Raw genomic sequence first — 25983 nt, 5'->3', positions numbered from 1 at the left:
CCACAGAACCAGGGGTTAGATTATAACATCCAGCATTCTTAGTGCAGCAGTTTTCTATCATTCTCTTGGTAATTCCCATCATTTGTTGTATTATATAGTAACTGACTTACTACGTTCTCTCCTTTCCACTTCCGCCATCATTCTTAATGGCTTTAGTTAGCCACATAGATTATGCATGCCAAACTCTGGCCTCTCAGCACCTATATTCTCTCTTTCAGCAATCTTACCCTCTACTCCAGCGGTCAACAGGCTTTTTCTGTAAAGGGGTTTGTATTTTCAGTTTTCTGGACATGTCTTTGTTGCAATTATTAAACAATGCAGTCCTAGCTTTGTACCAACATAGATAATACATAAACAAATTGATGTGGCTATGTTCCAAAAAAAAAATCTTTATTTACAAAAATGAATACTCTGAAAAGCTGCTTAGGGACTTAAAACAGATGAGGCCTTGATCCATGTGAATATCAGGGGAAAGAATTCCAGGCAGAGGAAACATCAAGTGCAAAGGCTCTGAGACAGGAGCTTGCCTGGAGTTCTCCAGAAGCAGCAAGGATGCCAATGAAGTTGGAGCACAGTGGGCCAGGGATGAGTAGTAGGAGAGGTTAGGGGGATAATGAGGGTAGGGGAGCAAGGGACCTTTTAGGCCATGAATGGAATTTGGGCTCTTACTCAGAGACAGTAAGTGGAGAGCCATTGGGGGATTCTGAACCTAAGGACAATAATCAGATTTAAGTTTTAACAGGATTGTTCTGGCTGCTATGGTAAAGACAGTGAGAGGGCAGGGTAGAAACATAGAAATGAGATAGGAGGCTACTGGACTTGCCATAGATCAGGCTTGTAACAGTAGAGGAGATGAAAAGTGGTCAGATTTTCTCTATATATGTATGTATATTCCATCGCGCCCTATTATATTTAGAAGGATTTGCTTTCAGATTAGATTTTGCTTTCACAGAAAGTGTCAAGAATTACGTTGGGGTTTTTATGAGCAACTGGAAAGTTGGAAGACCATGGATGAAGCAGGTTTTGGGGGGAAGATCACGAGTTCTTTGAGCTTGTTTGGTTTGAGATGTCTATGAGATAAGTGAGACAAGCAAATGCACCACACATTTGAGATGTCTGACATTCATTATAACTTCCTTGATTTCATGATAGATAGATAATTATTCTTTACTTTAGAAACATCATTGACCTAGGCTGAACTAATTGTTCTCCCGAAGGCTTAGATAAAAATATATTAGGTGCCTGTTAGATGCAGACTGGTGCCTGCAGCTATATTTACTAGTATTCTTCATTATTCCAATGGCATCTAATTCATGAGCAAGTTCATAAATAACTCCCATGTTTTTCCCAGATTGTGAGCCTAAGATTACAGAATGTATTTTTCATGTACTTCTTTTGCATATGTTATCCAGGAGAAATAAACTGATATTTTAAGTGCTTTCATCATAAAAATAGATATATAGAGGCAAATGTTATTGGATAATGTAATATTATAGTACAATATGTCTACAAGCCAATTACATTGCATTTCTTAACATGTATTAAGATTTTAAACTCACAGATTTCCTGCTTATAGGACATATCAACTTTGGAAAAATGCAATAAATGAATTTTCAAAAAAGGAACTGAAAGATGAGAGCATTTGGGCTAGTGAGTCGCTAGGGAAAATACAGTTGCAAGTGTTAATATAATATGGTAGTAAGTTACAAAGAGAAGATGATCTAATAAGATTTTCCATTTACTATTCTCCAGGGGCTAGTGTTATAAAAGCAGCTCATCTGCTCAGTTAATTTTTTGAAGAGCATATTTTTAATTTGGCAAGATAAATGTTCTATGTTTTCTCTCTAGTTACTCATTAAAAACAATTCCAAAATAAAATGAAGTTAAAGTTTTAAACTTTAACTTGTTAGAGTGTTGAAGAGGTAAAACTCTTACACTTAGAGAATCATATTTAGCTTTGTATTGATAATAACTGTATTGTTTATTTCCTATACTATTTGTTAGCCATAATCATCCAGGAATGTAGAAATGTAAAAACTTAGAAAGGATCTTATAGGATCTTCTTAAAGGATCATCTAATCCAGTGTTTATCAAGTATTACTTACTGTGAGTGACCTAGAGTATAAAAAATGTTTTATATCATGGCCCAGTGTATCTTTTATATATATATATGTTTGTGTCTGTGTGTGGTGTGTGTGTGTATGTGTGTGTGTATAACCCAAGCAAAAGTTTCACAAAGCAATAGTTACTTTAATGTGAAATATACTTCAGCATGTTTGATTTTATTCTTGTTATTTTTAATCTTCTTTAAAAATTGTTTCTTCTAGCCAGGAATGGTGGTGTTTGTGTAATCCCAGCTATTCTGGAGGCTGAGGTAGGAGGATTGCTTGAACCAGGCATTTAAGATGCCAGCCTCAGCAACATAGCAAGACCTCATTTCAAATTAAGAACAAAAAACAATTGTTCTATTTTTCCTTACAGAAGTAACAACTCTTCATCAGCAAGGGATGCGCCTTCTCTGGAATACCTTTACTTTTCCATATATTGTCTGTCTTCCCTTACTTCTCCCATACTCATCAAAATTTCTGATAAGGTTCAGAGAGTACAGTAAGATAGACCAAGACAGACGTCTCTCTTCTTTTTTAATTTTTTTTTTTTTTTTTAAGACAGGGTATCGCACTGTTGCTCAGTCTGGAGTACAGTGGTGATTTCTCAGCTCACCACAACCTCCGCCGCCCTGGTTCAAGCGATTCTCCTGCCTCAGCCTCATGAGTAGCTGGGACTACAGGCATGCGTTACTACACCCAGCCAATTTTTTGTAATAGAGACAGGGTCTCACCATGTTGCCCAGGCTGGTCTCAAACTCCTGACCTCAAGTGATCCACCTGCCTCAGCCTCCCAAAATACTGGGATTACAGGCATGAGCCACTGCACCCGGCCCTTTTTTAATATTCCTAATGGCTAAGGATATTGATGAAAGATCACTGACTAACTTGCCATACATAATGGAAGATAGAATAACAAAAACATAAGGCAAGAAGAAAGGAAAGTTGGAATCACCAATCAAAGTTCATAAAACAAATGATATTAATGCAAAATTTAGAGAGGGAAGATTTTTCTATATAAATGAGTATTGTTTCAGTACTCTTGAAATGAGTATCAACTTTTCCAAGAAATGAAATTACTTTTTTAGAAAACAAAATAAGCAAAATGGAATTATTCAATTAAAATATACAACAAGATAATCTCAAATTATTTTTCAAAGAAAACAAAGAATGTTTCCAGATATTACTAAATCTATTATTTACTTTCCCCTTAAATTTATGTTTTTATTAAAAATGAGCAGGACAGAGTGTTACATGAATTACCTATTTACTTTTATATTGTTTTAATCTTCTCTGAGCTTCTATATTTAGCCATTGATGACTTTTTTCTTTCAAGCAAAAGAACTGATTGTTCTTTCATGCTGTTTGTAGTGTCATGTGATAGATGTGGCTGATACCCATACAGTCAACAGTTACTAATCATATCTCCCACTTTCTAATTTCTTCCCAGGTTGAAATTCTCTCAGGTAATAACTATTTTGACCCATCAGAAACCCAGTTGGATTATCTAGGCTTCTAATTAGTGCTGGCTTATAAAAGGCATAATGATTTCTTCTAGTCAGCACTGAATGCTATTATACTAATCTGATCCTATAGATATTGAAGATAATCTAAACTTGGCTTTTAATTGAATCAGGAGTGGGGTGAGGATTCGGGAATAAGGATGGAGACCATAGTCACCAGAGTTGATATGCTTTGACCTTCAGGACTTATCTTGGGATCCAGTAACTTTCTTTGTGTACTTTTAGAATAGTTTTTAAACTAATATGGATGACATTCCCTATGAAGTTTTCATATAATAATTACATTTGATTATTTTAAAAAGTAATTAATATTCATTCCTATTCTTACATGTAAACAGTGAATTGCTTTGAAATATAATGTTAGTTGATATTAAGTTTACAAGGTAGTTTTTTTGTCATTACAGGAAGAATATCTAAAATTTTAGTATAATTTTTCAATTTCTTATATAGAAGTTAATTTTAACTTTTGAGTAATGAATAATTACTTATTTGGCATTTATAAATGGGGCATATTGCTAAATAGGTTTTCAAAAATACATATCCCTTATGTAACTTTATGTGTTCAAATAGCTAAAATTAAAACAGATTATGGCTTCTAAGCCTGACCAGTTCATTTGTTTGCCTTAACCAGCTAATCAAACTCCCAATTTTTTATGCCCAAATGTTAAAGTTTCATGTTAAAACAAGTAAAAAAAGACAAAGTATAAATGCTATATAGGACTCTTGACCTGAATAACAACATAAAAATGAATATGTATCTATATCTGTCTATATTTCTATTCAGTGTTTTAAAAATGAACATCTCTATTTCAAAAAAACAGCATATATTTTTTCTAATGTACTCAAGTTAATATATTTTATACTGGGAAAATAAAAATCAAGTGATGTCATTTTATTAACTGTATTATTTGTGTTATAGGAAATACTTTTTAAAAAACCACATAGAGAGATTTGGCTTCACTTTTCTAGAAGTGTTAGTTTGATTTTCAACTTAGTTTTCAGTGCTTTTGTGTTTTCTATTTGAAAAGTTTTCTCTCTAGAAATGAGCAGCTTTGTCATAAATACAGCCAGGAGAATAATGGTTGAGCTGAAATTTCTCTCCAGAGTGGTGTAATTTGACTATTAAAATGTTCTAATACTAATGTGTGTGTGTTTTTACATTTTTAATATAATATTGAAAAAAGTGTATATAGATATAAAATTAATAAATGTATGTATATATTTATTATTTTTAATTTACAAATGAACTTAATGTTGGCTTCCCTCTTTTGGGGTAGACTTGGAGTGTTGGATGGCCTAACTTGGCTAGTGCTTGTTTTAGCTGTGAATTATAATTAACTACTGATGGGAATATAAAAAGGATCTGACTTACAAGCTGCCATTTTTGCATCCCAGTATGTGAACCAAATCCAACTACCTCAGTCTTTGCAACACAGCAAAGCTAAAAATGCAAATTCTGCCTCATTAATAACCAGAACTGTTACTCAGAGCTGACAAACAATGATTATGAGGATATAATACAATCGTTCTGTATGAATTACTCTATTAGTATCATGATAATATTGGCAGCATTGCCCTACCATGCTCAGTTTTAGAATTTTTACTAATTCTTTCTTACTTTCTGAGGTCAAACTCATTCTTTTATTCTGCTAAATTTGCTTATGATATTGAAAGACTTATTTGAGGACAATGTGGTCAATCACACATTTCAGATTAAGTCTTTTCTGTTTATTTATCTATTGTTAGGTAACAATCCCCATCCCAGATTTAGTGGCTTAAAATAACATCAGTTTATTATTTGTGATAATTCTATGAGTTGACTGGATTCAGTCAGATGGGTGCTCTACTCACATGGTGTAGCTGAGGTCATTCATGCAGTTTCGTTCAGCTGTGAGCTGTGCTAGTAATAGAATGTCAAAATTATCTCTTATCCTCGGGGGTTTCTCTTCATGTGGCCTCTTGTCTTCCAATCTAACCTGATCTTTTCTTTTAGCACAGCAAGTGGTTTCCAAGATTACAGCTCCAATGTAGAAAACTTACTAAGGTTTTGCTTGCATCACACGTGCTACTCACTCAAAGCAAATCACATAGCCAAGCCCAGAGGTAATGTGGGAGGGGACTGCACAAGGACATGAATAATAATAGACATAGTCCACTGGGGTCCACCAATGTAATTGACTGCCTCATCTCCATAATAAATTTTAGTGAAGAGCAACAGATAGTGAGTTTGGGTTGTATGGCAGAGTAAGAATCAGTATAATTTGAACCAAATAATATTTTATATAAATAATTTCATAAAATTACATAAAATTATAATTAACAACCTTGGTTTTATTTTGTGTGGGGGAGTACTGTTAAGAAATGGAGGAGGAAGGAAGTAGTACTGAAATGGAAAACATTGACTTTGTATCCTGTCAGCCTTTTATGAAAGATATTAAGTCTCAATAAAATAATATATTCCTTTTCTTTTGACAGAAGTGTTTCTAACGTGTCATCAAAATGGATAAGATGTACCTAATCACTGTTGACACAGCTTCTACTTGGAGTTAATTTTCCTACTGTTTTCCCTCTTCTCCCTTGCCCATTCATTTCCACTTCGTCTCTCTCTCTCTCTCTCTCTCACTCACACACACACACACACACACACACACACACACCCCTTTTTGTCCATGTTATCATAATGTCCATGATGTGAAAGTTAATTTTTGGAAATGAAAATAATTTAAATTTATGATATTTTGTATGTTGGGTAAGCTTTCAGGTTTTTCAACTTGCTAGCATTTTTGGTACATTAAATGTTCTATCAGATAAAACAGCTGAGTCACTGGCAATTCTCATATTCCTAATTTGAAGTGGAAAAATAACAATTTTCTGGGGCTTTAGCAACTGTATAGAGAGACAATGTGGCTTCATATCATAGACATCATCTAGCTACCTCTATATCCTCAAAATTATAGCATTACATTTTAAACCTACAGTCAAAATGGTTTTCTTTTTCTGTGGAAATTGTCTGTTACTTACTTGTTACTACTTTTCTTTCTCTAGTCACCATAATAGTTTTTTTATTTCTTCTCTTCTGAATTTTTTTGAATATTATTTTACCCTGACAAACCAGTTCATATGCCACCAGGTATTTGGCAAGTAGTTTGTTGATAGAAAGGTTTTAGGGAGCCCACGTAGTATTCTCAGTAAGAACAAGGTGTTTGGAATCATCCAACTCTACATTTTGGTCCTAGCCAGGCCAGTTACTTGCTGTTAACCTGGAAGTTTCCTCCATACCTCTAAGCCTGTGAACGTTCATTTGTAAAAGCTTATGGCAAAATGTCCTTGTGGTGCTTGCATATATTAAATAAAATAACTCTTGCAAAAATTATTTGCATTGTGCCTGACAGTAAGAACATAAGTTTTATTATATCTTTTAACCACTTAAGTGAAATGAGGAATTAATTAGAAAACTTCTATCATATTTAATTAAAATTTCTCAGATCATACAAGGACCATGGTCTATTTGACCCCTTCCTTATGGAGCTAATATTTATCTAGAAACTGCAATGAAATAATGCAAGAACACAGGACAGGAAGAGAAAGCAGCGATCCTGCAATCATTCAAATGTGGTAATACATGGGTCAGCTAACCTTTGGAACTATTTTTAGCCTCAGAGCCACTTTTATCCCTCTTATAAATTCCATACTTAAAGTTCCAGAATTTAAAATTTGATGAGAACTGTTGTGCTGTTTCAGGTTGTGAAAATTCATTTATTCATACACGTAATTTTACCTTTGAGCAAACTTCAAAAAGAATGACTGCCAAAATGTATTATAACCTGTTTTCTCAAATGTTTTTCTCATTCTCTTTTTTAGAATTTCTCTCTAAAAACATCATAGGGACAACTGTAATTAGGCTAATTGCGTCCACTCATATGTGCAGCTTATGGCAATAACAGAGCAGTCATAGGAAGAACGAGGTGCAGTATGCTTCAAAATGCAGCATCTGCAGTACTGTCAAGGCCAGCCATGCCGTCAGTCTTGAGCTAACAGCTGTGACGAACAGAATGTTGTGTTGTTCCTTTGGTGTGAAAATGAATTGACAGTTATTTATAGGGAATAATTAACATAACATTTTGTAAAAGTAAACATGATTTTCAATCCTTGAGAAACCGTTAAAAAGGAAAAAAAAAATAGGAAATGAAGGATACTTTTGACCAACGGAAAAGGCTTGAAGAGAAATAGATGATGTCTACAACTAAAACACTATCTTTCAGACCATTTAGACATACCATCAACTCTGAGAATAATAGTTGAAGAGTTAAACATTTTTAAAGGAAACAAACCCATCCTCACAGTAATTGTGAACATGTGGAATGTCTCTGTGAAGACTATAGTATCTACTTTTGTTAATACAGTAAGTGAAAATCATGACAATTTCATGTAATTCTGTTTTTTCAGTTCATTATTTAAAATAAGAGAGTGGAAGGAAGTAGGGAGGGACATAGGAAGGAAGGAATAAAGGAAGGAAGGAAATATGTATATATTAATCCCAAGTAAACATGATGTTGAATATGTGATATGAATAACACATTTATTCATAATCTCACGTGGTCAAATGGCTGGTTAGACATATTAGGGATTATTTTGGAATTGTGTGATGCAAAAGAAGTAAACTTGGCTGAATGATTTGTCTCAAACCGTTATCACATGTTAGCTGGTTAAGTGCTTTTGTATCATATGTTTGATTATCATGTTTCCATCTGAACAACTCCTGACTTGTTCAAAAAATAATTAATTTCTGAATGATGATATTTAGTATTAATTAGTATTAATAAGCGAATAGAAATAATTCTAAAAAAATGTTATTCCCAGGATAGACAGAAATTATTACTACTTCTCCAGTTGTACCTGAAATATTCTCCTCTGTTCAGCTGTACACCTCTTTGATCTGGACACCTGAGATCCTACCTGCACCTAAGGCTTTTACCTTCAGACAGTGGAAGAAAGTAATGGTGATTTCCTCCTGGACACATTGTAGACTGTACTTTTCAGTTTAACTTTGATAACATGGGAACCCATCTTATTTTCCAGAATAATTGTATGAGTTCTTTAAGAAGCCATGCCATTATTTAAGTTCGTTTGAATACATACTGTATTATAGCTGCTAAGTGAGATATCTCTGAAACTGTGTCATTCAAGAAGCCAGTGAGCTATCATCCATGGCCCAGCTTTCTTTACTGTACTAAATGATCATTAGAAGATGCACCATCAAACCAAACTCTTTATATTCTTCAGCAGCATAAGTTTAAGCAAAGCTAGCAGGCATCTCTGATATTGGCAACGTGAAGAATACCTTTCACACCATTAAAGTGATGGAAGAATTGCTTATGTAGCCATCGTTTTATTTTATTTATATACGTGTGTGTGTGTTATGTGTATATATAACATATATATAGCTATCTTTGGTGAAAATTTCCATCCCAAAACCTTCTATAGTAAATGCTCAAAAACAATTTGATGAAAGACCATCTACTATGTGCCAGATCTCTGTGTAGGATGCAAGACTTATAAGATATGGTTCCTGTTTGGGAGTATTGGTGATGAGACTCTATATACTGAAGAAGGGAAAGGTATTAAAGGTAGTAAATAAAGATAAAATATGATGTATGAATGACCTCAAGGGTGACACTGTGACAAGTAAGATAAGCGTGGCAGGGCAGGGGGGACTGCAGTGTGCTTACATTTCATGCACTCAAGAGCTAAGTAGAGGGTCTGAGACTGAACTGTTGGCTGCATTCCCAGTTGCCTACAGTATAGGCCTCCTCCTCACGTTAATAACAATAGAAAATTCATATTTTACAGACTATAATCTATCTAGAGAGGGATTCGGAAAATATTTTAATAGGAGGCCAGGAATGAGATCCAAAGGGGATGGAATTAGATGATAAAGCACAGAGATTATGTTAAGTCTATGAGCTTGGGTATTGAATGAGTACTACAGTCTCCTTGTGTAAATAATTTTAGTTTGTGTGATAACCTAAATGTTCTTATAAATTCACATTTTCCATGTGGTGGTCATCAGTGCATGGGAAACGTAAGAGGTTGTAGTAGAAAATCATTATTATTTTGTGGTGACTTTTGTAAAAGCAGTTGTGTCCTAAAACTTTGTTGCGTTCCCTGCCTTCTTTTGCTCCCAGTGAAGATCAAGCCACCACTTCAAGTGATTTGGATACATAGGAAGAATTCACTGGGGCTACCAGAGGTTGGAAGGTGGGAGAAGGGAGAGGAGCAGAAAAAATAACTATTGGGTACTGGGCTTGGTACCTGGGGGACAAAGTAATCTGTACATCAACCCCCCATGGCATGAGTTTACTTATGTGGCAGACCTGCACATGCACACCTGAAGCTAAAATAAAAGTAAAATATAAATAAACAACAACAACAACAAAAAGAATTCACTATCTATGAAGGATAACTGGGACAAGGTGTGGGGCTTATGAACAAATAAATAGCAGATACAGCGGTACGTAATTCTACATGTGTGATTTAGTTTAGCGTTATCAGTTAAAGTCTAGCTCATTGAAAATTTTAGAGTGGTATTAATTTGAGAAACTAGTAGATTATTTTAGCAAAAGTTCAAGCTGTACATTTTGGGCTAATGACTTGGTAAATGGATTTGGGTGACCTGAGTGAATAAGTAACATAACAAATCTGTGTTTTGCCAGGTTGGCCAGGGAGTGCCACCTAGAACTTCTTGGACAAAAGGGAGAACACAGGGAAACCATTTCCTAGACTTGGAATCATTCCTCTTACTGTCTATTGTAGTGACCAAGCATGAGTTGGTGAGGACTTGGACTAAGGTGATAGCAAAGGGAATGGCAAGGAGTGAAAGAATTGCCAGAACCTAGTGACTTTGAGTATGTGGATATATATTATAATGATCCTTAACATTTGTTTAGTATTCACCTGAAAATTTGTGGATTTATTTTTATCTCATCTAATCTCAACCGTTTTATAAAGCATAGGTACTAGTATCATTACAAGTTAAGCAGTTTTTTTTTTAAGATCGCATAGTTACCAATTTTCATTACCAGAACCCAAACCTTAGGTCTATCTGAACCCAAGCTATGTTGTAAAAGATACGGATGTATCAAAGGCTAAAATAAAATGTAATGCCAACATTTCTAGCTAGGAGATACATGTCCATGTGAAGTGGGGTTTAACGTTGATCGTTGGAATAGGTATAACACAATTTTTCTTCTCTTATTTTTTTCTAGTGCGACTTCATGATAGCATATCAGAAGAGGGCTTTCACTACTTGGTGTTTGATTTGTAAGTATATACTCTGTATTCATTATTTTTGCAATCTAATTGAGGACCGTTTTGAATTAATGATTTTTCTCATTGTACAGTCCAAATTACTGACTGCTACAATATTTTTTAATGTTCAAGTAACATTCAACTCTAATTCTTTTGAAAAGAGGATACTACTCAGCATTGTTTTATTTAAGATTTAATTTAACCTTAATTTGAATTAACCTTAACCTAAGTGAAATAGTTATTTCTGTTTGCGTTGTCCATTGTGATGTCATGAGTGGTTCTCAATTCTACCTTGTAGCACAGAAATGTTTGACATAAGCAAAATTTTCCATTTAATTTTTAAGAGTATGTATAATTTATTGTCTTAATGTAAAAAGAAGACTCAAGGAAGAAACTTGGATTACCAAAATTGATTTAAACTAATCAAGACTTTTAAAGTGAGGCGCTGTCAGCAAGAATGAAGGGAAAATAATGACTCTTGGCAGGGATATAGTGGCAGGGATATAGTAAAACAGGCCACACATATGGTTGGTAGGAGTTTAATAAGAACATACTTTCTGGAAATCAATTTGGTGCTACTGTGCTCATCAAAGGGAATAAAAAATGTTTGTATCATTTGACTTAGTAATTTTACTCCTCGGAACAAAGTCCATGGAAAGTATACCCTAAATTCAGTTAAAATTTTATGCTGAAAGATGTTCATTGCATCATCCTTTATAACGGGGGAGAAAAGAAAAGAAAGAAACCAACTTAAGGGTCCAATTATAGAGAAATAGCTACATAATTATAGTATATTCATATAATGGACTACTGTTTAGCATTTTAATGTGATGCCACAGAGTTTTGGGAAAGATTAAAAAAATTATTTCACATAATATGAGTTTGAAGGTAGGTTAATACTAGGTTTGGTTAATTCAATACTTCGATTATATCATTAAGAAACCACGTTCTTTCCATCTGTCTGTTTTTAGTATTATGTGGGTTTGTCTTCATGTTTGAGTTCCCCTATGGTCTGAAATTGACTGCCACATTTTCAGTTATCACAGTGACTTCCAAAGGCAGAAAAAGGGGAATCAAAATTCTATTGCGTAAGTTTTTACTCATGGAGAAATCTTTCTTAAGAGCTTCTCAGAAGATATCTGTTCAAGAATCCTTAATTAGACTTCTCAAGCCCACACTAAACCAGGTATTTGTTAAGGGAATGAAATTACAACTGGCATTGACAAATAATAATTTAGTCTGTAGATCTGGTGAGGGAACTGGCCTCCTCTGAATCATGTGATACCCAGTCCAGAACTAAATTGTGATTCTGTTATTAAGAAAGAATGGGAGTTTTATCTGTTGGGTAGTGTCACGTGCGTCCGTGTGAAGAGACCACCAAACAGGCTTTGTGTGAGCAGTAACGCTTTTTAGTCACCTGGGTGCAGGCGGACTGAGTCCGAAAAAGGAGTCAGCAAAGGGAGATAGGGGTGGGACGGTTTTATAGGATTTCGGTGGGTAGTGGAAAATTACAGTCAAAGGGGACTTTTCTCTTGGGGGCAGGGACAGGGGTTACAGGGTACTCTGTGGGGAGCTTCTGATACTCATTGTCCAGGAGAAGGAATGTCACAGGGTCAATTGATGGGTTAGGGTGGGGCAGGAACAAATCACAATGGTGGAATGTCATCAGTCAAGGCAGGACCTGGCTATTTTCACCTCTCCTGCGGTTCCTCAGTTGCTCCAGGCCATCTTGATGCATACCTGCAGGCTTGGGCTCAGAGGCCTGACAGGTAGGCAACCAAGCATATCTGCCATATTTAGAATAGAGACTGAAGCACTACTTCTGCACAATCCTACTGCACAGACTCCTCTCCACAGTCCCAGTTCATCCATGGCTTGCTCATGTGGCCATAGTTTCATCTGGCTCTATGTTGTTCTAGTAGTGCTTCCTCTTCAGTCCTTTCTCAGCTCTTGTTTTTACTTTTTCCATTATTTTTTCTTCCTTTGCAATGTTTGAGTCCCTTTTATGATTTTTTTCTTGAGCTTTCTTTAGCCATTCTTTTAGGATAGGTATGCTAGCAACAAATTGTTAGTATTCCTTTTTCTGAGCTTGTCTCGATTTCCCCTTTATTCCTGAATGATATTTTTGCCAGATATAAAATCCAGGTTGAGAGTTCTTTCAATGTTGTGCCACTTCTTTCTGGATTCCTTGGTTTTTGATGAGACGTCTTTGTCATTCTAATTGTTTTTCCCCTAAAGATAAGGTATTAGTTCTCTCTGGCTGCTTTAAATTTTTTGTTTTTTGTTTCTTTTTTTCATTGTCTTTGGTTTCTAGGTTTGTCTATGATGTATCTTGCTTGGCGTGGATTTCTTGGAGTTTACTTCTTTGGAGTTCACTTAGCCTTCTGAATGTGTCCATTTTTGTTTGGCAAACTTGGGAAACTTTTGGACATTGTTTCTTTGAATACCTTTTTAGCCCCACCTTCTTTCTCCCTTCCTTTTGGAACTCTGATGACATGAATGTTGGATCTTTTGTTAGAGTATAAGAGGTCCCTGAGGCTCTGTTTGTTGTAGTTTTCCCGTAGTCTGTTGTCTTTCTGTTGTTTAGTTTGGGTAATTTATTATTGTTCTGTCTTCAAGTCTGATTGTCTAATTCTTTCCTCTGTTTTTTTTTGTTGTTGTTTGTTTGTTTGTTTGTTTGTTTTTGAGACAGAGTCTCACTCTGTCACCCAGGCTGGAGTGCAGTGGTGCAATTTGCGATTCAGGCTGGAGTGCAGTGGTGCGTTCTCTGCTCACTGCAACCGCGAGAATTCTCCTGTGTCAGCCTCCTAAGTAGCTGGGATTACAGGCACACGCCACCATGCCAGCTAATTTTTTTGTATTTTTAGTACAGACGGGGTTTCACCATGTTGGTCAGGCTGGTCTCCAACTGCTGACCTCGTGATCTGCCTGCCTCTGCCTACCTAAGTACTGGGATTACAGGCATGAGCCACTGTGCCTGGCCCATCCATTGAATTTTTTATGTCAATTATATTTTTCATTTCTGCAGTTTCCTTTTCTTCTTTATAGCCTCTATTTCTTTGCCAAGATTCCCTTTTGTTTGTATGTATGTTTCAAGTGTGTTCATAAGTGCTCTCTGAAGCATTTTTTTATTATGGCTGATTAAAAATCCATATCAGATAATTCTGACAGCATTCTTATCTTGGTGTTGCTGCCTGTTGATTATCTTCTCATTCAAATTGAGATTTTCCTAGTTCTTGATACGATGAGTGATTTTTGGATTATATCCTGAACATTTGGGGGTATTATTTTATAAGACTTTGGATTCCATTAACTATTCTCTTTAGCAGGCCTTCTCTGATACCAGAGTAAGCAGATGCCATCTTATTACTGACTGATGGGGGCTGTAGCCCAGGCTCCCCCCACAGCCTCCACTGACATGCCTGGGTGGTGTTTCCTTACGGCTAGGTGAGGTCATTGGAACACAGGGATTTTTATTTTTTCTATATTTACTGGGAGAAATACACCTACCATATTTTTTTTAAGCATCAGACATGTTGTTATTTCTTAATACATTTAATTGGTCAGATCTCCTTTGTTTTGCAGATCAAGGTATGGTATTGTAAACTAAGATATGTCCTTCATGCTATGATGAATGGTGGAATAAAAAACACTTTTGTGAGTTCTCATTACTTAAGTAATAACATTCTGAAGTGAGTTCGATCACAGTTCGGTCAGGGAGGAAACACTTTCTTCTATCCTTTTAGGTTCAGTGCCTGGGGCATGAGAATTAAACTAACAAGAGAGAGATTAACAAGAGACAAGGCATATAATTTGTATTAATATTTATGTGCATGGGAGTTCACAGAAAAGAAGTGAAACTCAAAGAAGCAGTTAGGCTCAGGCTTTTATACCCTTTTAAACAAAGGAAAGAGAATTTGGGCTTCAAGAGATAATGGAGAATTGACTTATGGAAAAGTGACTAGTAAATATATGAAGGAGCTAATGGAAGATAAGAGCTATTTTAGTAAGATCTGTTTCTGCAAACTCATCTGCTGTCGACTCCCTGTCTTCTGTGATGAGTCAATCTTTCTCACTGGTGTTGGGGAAAGAGAGCATCTTCCTTAAAGGGAAATTTATTCCCTGCTTTTAGGCAGATAAGGGAGGGCAGATAATTCTCTCTGTATCTGTTGATTCCCACTTAGCTTTAGCTCAAAATAATCCTTATGCCAAAGTGGCATATTTGGGCGTGATATATTTTGATCTCCTTCTGCTGTAAAAAGCACTTCAGTGTTAGGTCAAAACCTTCTACTATGCCAGTTTTCCACAGTCATTAAGTTATTTATATCTATATTTTAAAATTTATAGCTTCTGTATTCCTTATTAAATTAAGGGCATGATGAGAATCACACAGTTTATTTTTTCTTGTATCATTTTTTAGAAATTCAGCACAATAATTGGTGAAGAACATAAAGAAAGCAGTTCACATGGAAACAGAATAAGATTTTTAACTAAAGTGGATTATGTCTTTAGCAATGATATTTGTTTGGGTTATTAATGTCTTTGAAACCAAAGTGAAGAAGGTGAAAGTTCACATACAAACCATAGTAATTTGAAATATGCTGCAACAGGCAACTGAACTTCTGCCTCTAGAATGAAGGGCTCAAATTCTTGCAATTATTCTTTAGTATTTAAAGTTTAAGAGGAGCATTATCAGCAGTTATCCTTAAAATGATCTACCAGTAAATGAGATTAATAAACTAGTTAAACACAATCCAATAAAGCATCCAGCATTAGAAAAATTGAAAAACAATGGTTAAAAGTATGCATTTTCAATGACTGAAAAGAGCATAACAGATGTAAGTGTCTAATTTATCGAAATTACATGATCATTGCAGCAATAATCTATGAAAAGGAAAAGTAAGCAGCTTTAGAAAAATGCACATTTTACATATAGTTAAGAAATATACATTGATATCTTAAACATATCAATGAAATACTCTTAATGGAAAATTAGAGCCACTTACCCAGTGAGTTCCGAGATAAAATAACTACTTGAATTCCCAAAGAAGGAATGTTCCTTGTGTTCCTCCTTTTGATGATGGTTTTGGCAGTGTGGTGCTTGTACATATTTCCTGTGGAATGTTAGCTATTCAGAATCTAATGGAAGTTCTATTTTTATAGGTGCATTGAGTCTTCTTCTAATGAAATGATTTTTACTTTTTAAAAAATCAAAACAAAGGAGAACATGAGTTCTATGGAAAAATTTTCTTCTTTTTTTTTCTTTTTAAATTTTATTTTATTATAGAGATGGGGTCTTGCTATGTTGCCCAGGCTGGTCTCAAACTTCCAGTCTCAAGCTATCCTCTCTCCTCAGCCTCCCCAAGTGCTCAGGTGTGAGCTACCATGCCCAGCCTCTTCTTGCTATTTTAAATTTATATATAATATATATAATAGCAAGAAATATATAGAGAAAGATATATATATAAAGAAATATAATAGCAAGAAACATATATATAACAAGAAATATATATATTTCTTGCTATTTTAAATTTATATATTTTTATTCAGATATCTAGCCATTTTTAACAATAAGGCATTAGTAGTCTCTTTTGCAGATAGACTCAGGAATGAATGGGAAAGGCTTTTATGAAAGCAAAGTCATCTTCACAGCAAATAATGAACTGCCCTGATTTTTTCAAATAATCCTTTCCAGGGTTTGTGCCTAGCATGGTTTCTGGGCACACCTCAGCAGCTCTGGAGAACAAGGAGGGCTAACTTTATAGAGATGTGAATTTACTGAAAGATAAGAGAAACGGAGCTAGACTGTAGTCCCCAAGGGAGACGCCTTCAGGCAGAGACTTCAGCCTTAAGCAGATAAGGTAGATCACAGATCAAATTCATTTCTAGGGCTGATGGTAAATAAGGCTTTAACATGGGCAGTCACCTGAACATATGTGTTGGCATTGAAAAATTGTTTTCCCTCTACCTGTTTTAGGTTCATTGGCTGGGACCCCGCAAATTAGACTGACAGGAAACAGACTAAGGAAAAAACAAACAGACGTTTATTAACCTGTGTATAATACGTTCACATGGAAGCACTCAGAGATGAGTAACTCAAAGGGGTGGTTAGAACTTCAGCTTATATATCATCTTAAAAGAACAATAAATTCTTAGAGACAAAACAAAGGAAAAGGACTTTGAGTCTATAAGAACAGCAAATTGTGTGAAGGTAAATAGATGAGGATAATTAATGACAGATAATGGCTAGTTGTAGTAAAGTTTCTTATGCGGATTCCTCTGTTGCAGTCTCCAGGCTCAGGCTCTAGGTTGTCACTAACTTCTGCCATCCCTGGAGAGAGGGCAGGAGAGAAAACTCTACAAATTTATGTCCTGCTTTTAGGCAAATAGAGGGAAAGCAAAGAGCTTTATCTGTATCTGCTTCTTCACAATTGCCTTCGGCAAAAAATAATTTTTACAAGTGGCATACTTTGGAGTGACATATTTTGTTACCCTTCATTAATGACATTTATTTCAGGAACTGTATGTCAGAGAAAATCAGTATTATGTGTTTGTTGAGTGAATACTTGTTCAAGAAACCAAAAAAAAAATTAGCAATTACAGTATAATACAACGTTTGCCGTGATATTGTTCTGTGTAGATAGCTTCAAGCAAAGATGGACTTAGTTTAGAGATAGGTTAGCCCAGTTAGAAGTCACTGAAGTAAGGTGCTGGGAAGAATAAAAAAAAAGAACTAAAATAGTGTAATCCCTTTGAAAATACTTTATAGAACATAGCTGAGTCTACGAATTTTGTTTCAAGATCATAATATGTATTTAAGAAGCAGGCTGGGCACAGTGGCCCACACCTCTAATCACAAGTGCTTTGGGAGGCTGAGACAGGAGATCGCTTGAGCCCAGGAGTTTGAGACCAGCCTGCGCAACATAGCAAGACTCTTTGTCTATAAAAAAGTTTTAAAAATTAGTCTGTGGTGATGGCACATGCATGTAGTCTTAGCTGCTAGGGTGGCTGAGGCAGAAAATCACTTGAGCCCAGAAGTTCGAGGCTGCAGTGAGCTCTGATCATGCCACTGCACTCTAGGTGACAGAGCAAGAACCTGACTTAAAAAATGAAAAAAAAAAAAAGAAGAAGAAACAGTTAATCTACATAAAATGCATGATATTTTAAATAGCAAACCCTGATGCTATAAATATACTACATTTCTTGTTTGTTTTTAGAAAATGGAATTTTGTTTGAATCAAAATATCTGGGCTATTTTAAAATGAAATTTAATGTTCATTATAGTGAAAACCAATGAATCTAGAATTTTAGTATGTCTCATGTGGGAAAAATATTGATTTCCCAGTACTTATACTAAACAATTTTAGTGTTTTTTTTTCCTCATGAAAGGACACATCCGAATCGTGTTCCTTTTTTTGAAAAATTAATAAAACAACTAATGATTTTGTTATATTTTTTAAGGAAGAACGCTTTCAATGCTCATGACATTCTGTCCTTTTAATAGAAAGGGATGCTTTGTCATATACTTTTGATTCTATTCTGAATGGAAGGCAAAATACACGATTAACTTCTCTCTATTATGGTGCTCCACAATGGCAAATTAAATCCTTCTACCCACGCATCATGTTTCCTTTATGTTCATGAAAACTTTCAGTTTGTGTGGGATAAGGTATAAACTTGTCTCCTAAAGACTCTTTAGTTACAACCTACAGAAGGAGGTAGGTTCTTTGTGATAAATACTATTTGATATCAGAATTTTTGTCAGGGATAATTGTCATAAATTCCAGAGGGCCCATTTCTATTTTATTTGTTCACTTTAGAAATTTTTATTCTTTGATGAGAATAAGGATTTCTTCTTAGTATATATATACCATCACATTAATTCTATGGCTCATGCTTGTAACCTCAGCACTTCAGGAGGCTGGGGCAGGAGGATTGCTTAAGCCTAGGACTTAAAGATCATCCTGGGCAACATAGTGAGACCTCATCTCTACAAAAACATTTTTACAAAGTAGCTGGTGTGGTGGCATGCACCTGTAGTCCCAGCTACTTGAGAGGCTGAGGTGAGAGGATCACTTGAGCCCAGTTCATCAAGGCTGCAGTGAGACAAGATTATGCCACTGCTTCCTAGTTGACAGAGCGAGACCCTGTCTCAATTTAAAATAATAATGGTAATTATTATTATTATTGCCCTTTTTAATACAGATCTGGATTTCTTGGTGTTATATCACCTCTCATATTTATTATAATTCATCTTCATGAAGTTAGAGAAAATATTGTGGAATATAGGATTTTTTGAAACTTTGACAATTCTTTTTAAACTTTTAATAAACTTTATATTTTAGACCAATTTTAAGTTTACAGCAAAAATGAGTGGAAATATAGAAAGTTCCCATATACCCTTATCTCTACAAGTTCACCACCTCCTTCACTACCAAAATCCACACAGAACATTAGTACATTAGTTATAGTAGTACATTGTACTACTATATAAACCTTCTTTGGTACATGATTATCACCTAGAGTCCATAATTTATGCTAGGGTTCACTCTTGGTGTTTTACATTGTATGGGTTTTTTAAAATGTATAATGTTCTATAACCACAATTGTAGGATCATACAGAATAGTTGCATTGCCCCAAAAATCTTCTGTCTTCTACCTTTCTGTCCTCCTTACCCCCTAACTTCTGGAAAGCACTAATCTTTTACTGTCTCCATAGCTTTACCTTTTCCAGAATATCATATAGTTAGAATCATACAGTATATAACCTTTTAGATTGATTTCTTTCACTTAGTAATAAAGTCAGCCCTGGGACAACATGGGTTTGAACTGCACAGGTCCACTTATACATGGATTTTCCTCCACCTTTGCCATTCCTGAGACATCAAGACCAACTTCTCCTCTTCCTCCTCCTCTTCAGTCTTCTCAATGTGAAGATGATGAGGATGAAGACCTTTATGTTGACCCACTTTCACTTACTGAGTGTAAATTTATTATCTCTTCCTAATGATTTTCTTAGTAACATTTTCTTTTCTCTTACTTTAAGAATACATATATAATATACGTAACATACAAAATATGTGTTAATCAACTCTGTTATCCTTCAGGTTTCCAGTCAACAGTAGGCTATTAGCAGTTGAATTTGTGGGGAATCAAAAGTTATACAAGGGTTTTCAACTGTTGGGGGGTTGGTACTCCACCCCTCATGTTGTTCAAGAATCAACTGTACACATTTAGGTTTCTTCTATTTATTTTTTATGGCCTTATAGCTTATTTCCTTTTGTCATTGAATAATATTTCGTTGTCTGGACATACCAGAGTTTATTGACTCACCCAATGAAAGACATCTTGGCTGCTTTCAAATTTTGGCAATTATGAATAAAGCTGCTATAAACATCCATATATAGGTTTTTGCATGGACATAAGTTTTCAACTCATTTGGGTAAATACCTAAATGTGCTACTGATGAATCATGTTGTAAGTGTATATTTAGTTTTCTAAAACACTGCCAGTATTCTTAAGTGGCTATACCATTTTGCATTCACACAAGCAATGAATGAGAGTTCCTGTTGCTCCGTACTGTCTCCATAGCTTTACCTTTGTAAGAATTCTCACCAGCATTTGGTGTTATTGATATTGGCTATTTTAATAGGTGTGTAGTGATATTCCATTGTTATAATTTGAAATTTCCTAACAACATACAATGATTAACGTCTTCTTATGTGCTCGCTTACCATCTGCATTCTTCTATGGTGAGGTATCTCTTCAGGTTTTTCATCCATTTTTTTATTAGATTGTTCATTTTCATGTTAAGCTTTGAGAATTATTTGTATATTCCTAGCACTTCAAGAGGCTGAGGTGGGCAGATCACTTGAGTCAAGAATTTGAGACCAGCCTAGCCAACATGGTGAAACCCCATCTCTACTAAAAAGACAAAAATTAGCTGGGCATGGTGGTGCATGCTTGTAATCCCAGCTACTTGAGAGGCTTGAACCTAGGAGGCAGAGGTTGCAGTGAGCCAAGATGCTGCAAGCCACTATACTCCAGCCTGGGTGACAGAGTGACACTCCATCTTAAAACAAACAGACAAAAAAGAGTTATTTGTATATTTTGGATAACAGAAGCTTTATCAGGTATGTGTTCTGGAAATATTTTCTTTCAGTCTGTAGCTTTTCTTATTCTCTCAACAGTGTCATTTGCAGAGTGGAAATTTTTAAGTTTAAGTTTTTAAGCTTATCAATTTGTTTCTTTCATGGATTATGTGTTTGGTCTTATATCTAAAAAGTCATCAGCATACCCAAGATCATCTAAATATTCTCCTGTGTTTTCTGGGAAGTTTTAGAGTTTTGTGTTTTACATAAAACATAGGTATGTGATCTATTTTGAGTTAGTTTTTGGGAAGGGTGTAAGGTCTGTGTCTGGATTCGTTTTTTTAATGTGAGTTTTCAGTTGTTTCAGCACCATTTATTAAAGAATGTTTTTTTCCATTGTATTGCCTTTGCTCTTTTATCAAAGATCAGTTGATTATACTTATGAGAGTGTATTTCTATACTCAAAGATCTGTTCTGTACCGTTGATCTTTTTGTCTGTTCTTTTGCCAATAGCACAGTGTCTGATTGCTGTAGCTTTATGGTAAGTCTCAATGTTGAGTAGTGTCAGTCTTCTATCTTTGTTCTTTTCCTTCAATATTCTCTTGGCTATTCTGGGTCTTTTTTCTTTTCATATGAACTTTCAAATTGGTTAGTATATATTGAAAAATAACTTGCTGAGATTTTGATTGGGATTTCATTGAATCTATAGATCAGTTGTGTGTGTTCTGACTACCCCCACTGACTGGCCATTTCCCCATTCTTTCCCCTTCCTCAGGCCTTCCTATTCCCTGAGACACAAAGATATTGAAATTAAACAAATAAATAACTTTTCACTGGCCTCTAAGTGCTCAAGTGAAAGGAAGAGTCACACATCTCTCATTTTAAATCAAAACCTAGAAAGAATTAAGGTTAGTAAGGAAGGGATGTCAAAAGCAGAGATATGCTGAAAGCTAGACCTGTGGGCCAGTTAGCTGAGTTGTGAATGCAAAGGAAAAGTTCTTGAAGGAAATTGCGAGTGCTATTCCATTTAGCAAACAGATGATAAGACAGCAAACCTTATTGCTAATATGGAGAAAGCTTTATTGGTCCAGATAGATGATCAAACCAGTTATAACATTTCCTTAAGCCAAAGCCTAATCCAGAACAAGGCCCTAACTTTCTTCAATTCTTTGAAGGCTGAGAGAGGTGAGGAAGCTGCAGAAGAATAGAGGAAAGCCAGCAGAGATTGTTTCATGAGGTTTAAGGAAAGAAGCCATCTCCATAACAAAAAAGTGCAATGTGAAGCAGCAAGGGCTGATGGAGAAGCTGCAGTAACTTATCCAGAATATCTAGCTAAGATAAGTGATGAAGGTTTGTGCACTAAACAACAGATTTTCAATGTAGATGGAACAGTGTTCTATTGGAAGAAGATGCCATCTAGGACTTTCGTAGCTTGAGACAAGTTTTAAAGGACAGCTTTAAAGAACAGGTTAACTTTCTCATGAGGGATTAATGCATGTGATGACTTTAAGAAGACGTGAATGCTCATTGACCATTCCAAAAATTCCAGGACCCGGCCGGGCGCAGTGGCTCATGGCTGTAATCCCAGCACTTTGGGAGGCCGAGATGGGCAGATCACGAGGTCAGGAGATCGAGACCATCCTGGCTAACACAGTGAAACCCCGTGTCTACTAAAAATACAAAAAGTTAGCCGGCCTGGTGGCGGGCACCTGTAGTCCCAACTACTCGGGAGGCTGAGGCAGGAGAATGGCGTGAACCTGGGAGGCGGAGCTTGCAGTGAGCCGAGATCACACCACTGCACTCCAGCCTAGGTGACAGAGCGAGACTCCATCTCAAAAAGAAAAAAAAAAAATTCTAGGACCCTTAAGATAGATGCTAAATCTACTCTGCCTGTACTCAGTAAATACAACAACAAAGCCAAGATGACAGCACAGCTGTTTACCTCATGGTTTACTGAATATTTTAAGCCTGGCATTGAGATCTGCGGCCTGAGGGGGAGAAAAATGATTTCTTTCAAATATTACTGCACACGGACAATTGACCTAGTTGCCCAAGAGCTCCGACGGTGATGTACAAAGAGATGATTGTTGTTTTCATGCCTACGAAAACAACATCCATTCTGCAGCCTCTGGGTCAATGAGTCATATTATCTTTTAAGTATTATCATTAATATATTTTGTAAGGCGATAGCTGCCTTAGATAGTCATTCCTGTGATTGATCTGAGCAAAGTAAATTGACAGCCTTTTGGAAAGGATTTACCATTCTAGATGCCATTTAAGAACATTACTTATTCATGGGAGGAGGTAAAAATAACAACATTAACAGGAGTTTGGAAGAAGTTGATTCCATCTCTCGTAGATGATTTTGAGGTGTTTGAGGCTTCCAGTGGAGGATATTAACTGCAGATGTGAAAATAGCATGAAGACTAGAACTGGAAGCGGAATCTGCAGATGGTGACTGCACTGATGTAATCTCAGCATAAAACTTCCATGGATGAGGAGTTGCTTCTTATGAATTAGCAAATAAAGTGGTATCTTGAGATGGAATCTACTCCTAGTGAAAATACTCTGAACATTGTTGAATGACAACAAAGGATTTAGAATATTACATAAAGTTAATTGATAACACAGCAGCAGGGTTTGAGAGGATTGAGTCCAATTTTGAAAGAAGTTCTACTATGGGTAAAGTGCTATCAAACAGCATCACATGCTACAGAGAAACTTCCTGAAAAAAGTCAATCAATATGCAGCAAACTCAATTGTTGCCTTATTTTAAGAACCTACAACAGCCACCCTAGCTTTCAGCAGCCACCACCCCCATCAGTCAGCACCATCAACCCTGAGGCAAGAACCTCCACCAGCAAAAAGGTTACAACTCACTAAAGTCTTAGATGATCATTAGCATATTTAGCAGCAAAGTATTTTAAAATTATGGTATGTCACGTTGTTTTTAGAGATAACACTATTGCACATTTAATAGACCACGGTGTAGTGCAAACATAACTTTATATGCACTGTGAAATAAAACTGTGACTCATTTTATTGTAATATTTGCTTTATTGTGGTGGTGTGGAACTGAACCCACAATATCTCCTATACCACTTCATGGGTAGTATCAGTATCTTATAATAACAAAATGTTACTCTTCTCTCCTGTCCCTTGTATCACTGCTATTATGTATTTCACTGATACATAAGTACATACATACACACACACACACACACACACACACACACAATCATACATAATTGAATAAATTGTTGCTATTATTACTTTGGACAAACTGTTGCTTATTAGATCAATTTAGAATAAGAAAAATAGTTTTTATTGTCTTCACTTATTCCTTCTTTGATTCTCTTTCTGGCCGTAGATCTGAGTTTCCGATCTTTGTAATTTTTCTTCTCCTGAAGAACTTCGTTTAACATTTCTTGCAAGACAGGTCTACAAATTCTTTTTGTTTGTCTGAGAAGTATTTATTTTCTCACATTTGAAGGATAATCTCACAGAACATAGAATTCTAGGGTTTTTTGGTTTTGTTTTCTTCTTAACACTTTGTTTCATTCCATACTCTTCTTCTTGCCTAGTTCCTGAGAATCTTTATAAAGATTTTTTCTTTGTTTTTTCTTTTTCTTTGTTTTTTCTGATGTTTGAATGTGGTATGCCTAGGGATTTTTTTTAGTATTTATCATACCTTGTGTTCTCCGAGTTTCCTGGGTCTGAGGAAACTGTCAAACTGTTACTGCTGTCTCACAATAATTATTCAGGAAGTTATCAGTCATGATTGCTTTAAATGTTGTTACTATTTCTTTCTCTCTTTCTTCTCCTTCCACTATTCCCATTAAACAAATTATACATATTTACACTTTTTGTCATTGTCCCACAATCTAATCTTGGATATTCTTTGCTCTCTTTTTTATCAGTCTTTTTCTTCCTTTGCTCTTCAGTTTTAGAAGTTTTTTCTATTGTCATATCTTCAGGCTCAGAGATTCTTTTCTCAGCCCTGTCTAGTCTACTAATGAGCCTGTCAAAGACATTCTCCATTTTTCTGGTATAGTGTTTTTGACAGTCAAGCTAGCATTTCTATTGGATTCTTTCTTAGAATATTCATCTCTCTGTTTACATCATCCACCTGTTCTTGCATGGCGTTTATTTTTTCCATTAAAGCACTTCATATATGATTCACAGTTTTAAAAAATGTCTGGTCTGATCATTCCCACGTATTTGTCATATTTGACTCTAGTTCTGATACTTTTTCAGTCTCTTCAAACTGTGTTTTTGCCCTTTAGTATGCCTTGTTATTTATTGAAAGGTGGGCATGATATACTAGGTGATATGGTTTGGATCTGTGTCCCCACCAGATCTCATGTTGAATTGTAATCCCCAGTGTTGGAGGTGGGGCCTGATGGGAGGTGATTCAATCATGGGGTTGGATTTCTCACAAATGGTTTAGCACCATTCTCTTGGTACTGTCCTCGTGATAAGGAGTGAGTTCTCATGAGATCTGGTCATTTAAATGTGTGTGGCCTACCTCCTTCTCTCTCTCGTTCCTGCTTTCAGCATGTGAAGTGCCTATTGCCGCTTTGCATTCTGCCATGAGTAAAAGCTCCCTGAGGTCTCCCCAGAAGCAAATGCTGCCATACTTCCTGTGCAGCCTGAAGAAGAGCCAATTAAGCTTCTTATAAATTACTCAGTCTCAGGTTTTTCCTTATAGCAATGTGAGAATGGACTAATACACTAGATTAGGAAAAAAAACAAGCACAACTCTGGTAAATAAGCCTTCACTAATAATAATTGTAAGTTATGGGGAAAGAGGAAGCACTCTGTAGTCCTATATTTAGATCTCAGTCTTTTCATAAGCTTGTACCTCTAGACTGTAATCTACACTGGTGCTCAAGGGTACAGCTGGGTAGAGTTGGGGATTTCTATTTCCCTAGGTTTGTTAGACTCTGATAAAAC

At 35.8% G+C, this 25983-nt stretch overlaps 1 protein-coding gene across 33 annotated transcripts in view; it reads left to right on the top strand.

Annotated features, from left to right (window-relative positions):
* Window positions 1-25983, top strand: part of CAMK2D (calcium/calmodulin dependent protein kinase II delta) — a 320978-nt gene that overhangs the window by 145837 nt on the left and 149158 nt on the right. For all 33 annotated transcript variants that reach the window (XM_003269329.4, XM_030798877.1, XM_030798865.1 and 30 more), the window contains exon 4: window positions 10894-10948. In XM_003269329.4, the coding sequence (XP_003269377.1) occupies window positions 10894-10948 (55 nt within the window). The remainder of the gene's footprint in view (window positions 1-10893; window positions 10949-25983) is intronic.

The sequence above is a fragment of the Nomascus leucogenys genome, chromosome 18 (genome assembly GCF_006542625.1).
Source record: "Nomascus leucogenys isolate Asia chromosome 18, Asia_NLE_v1, whole genome shotgun sequence".
Classification (NCBI taxonomy): Eukaryota; Metazoa; Chordata; class Mammalia; order Primates; family Hylobatidae; genus Nomascus; species Nomascus leucogenys.
This window is presented reverse-complemented; position numbering and strand designations above follow the sequence as displayed.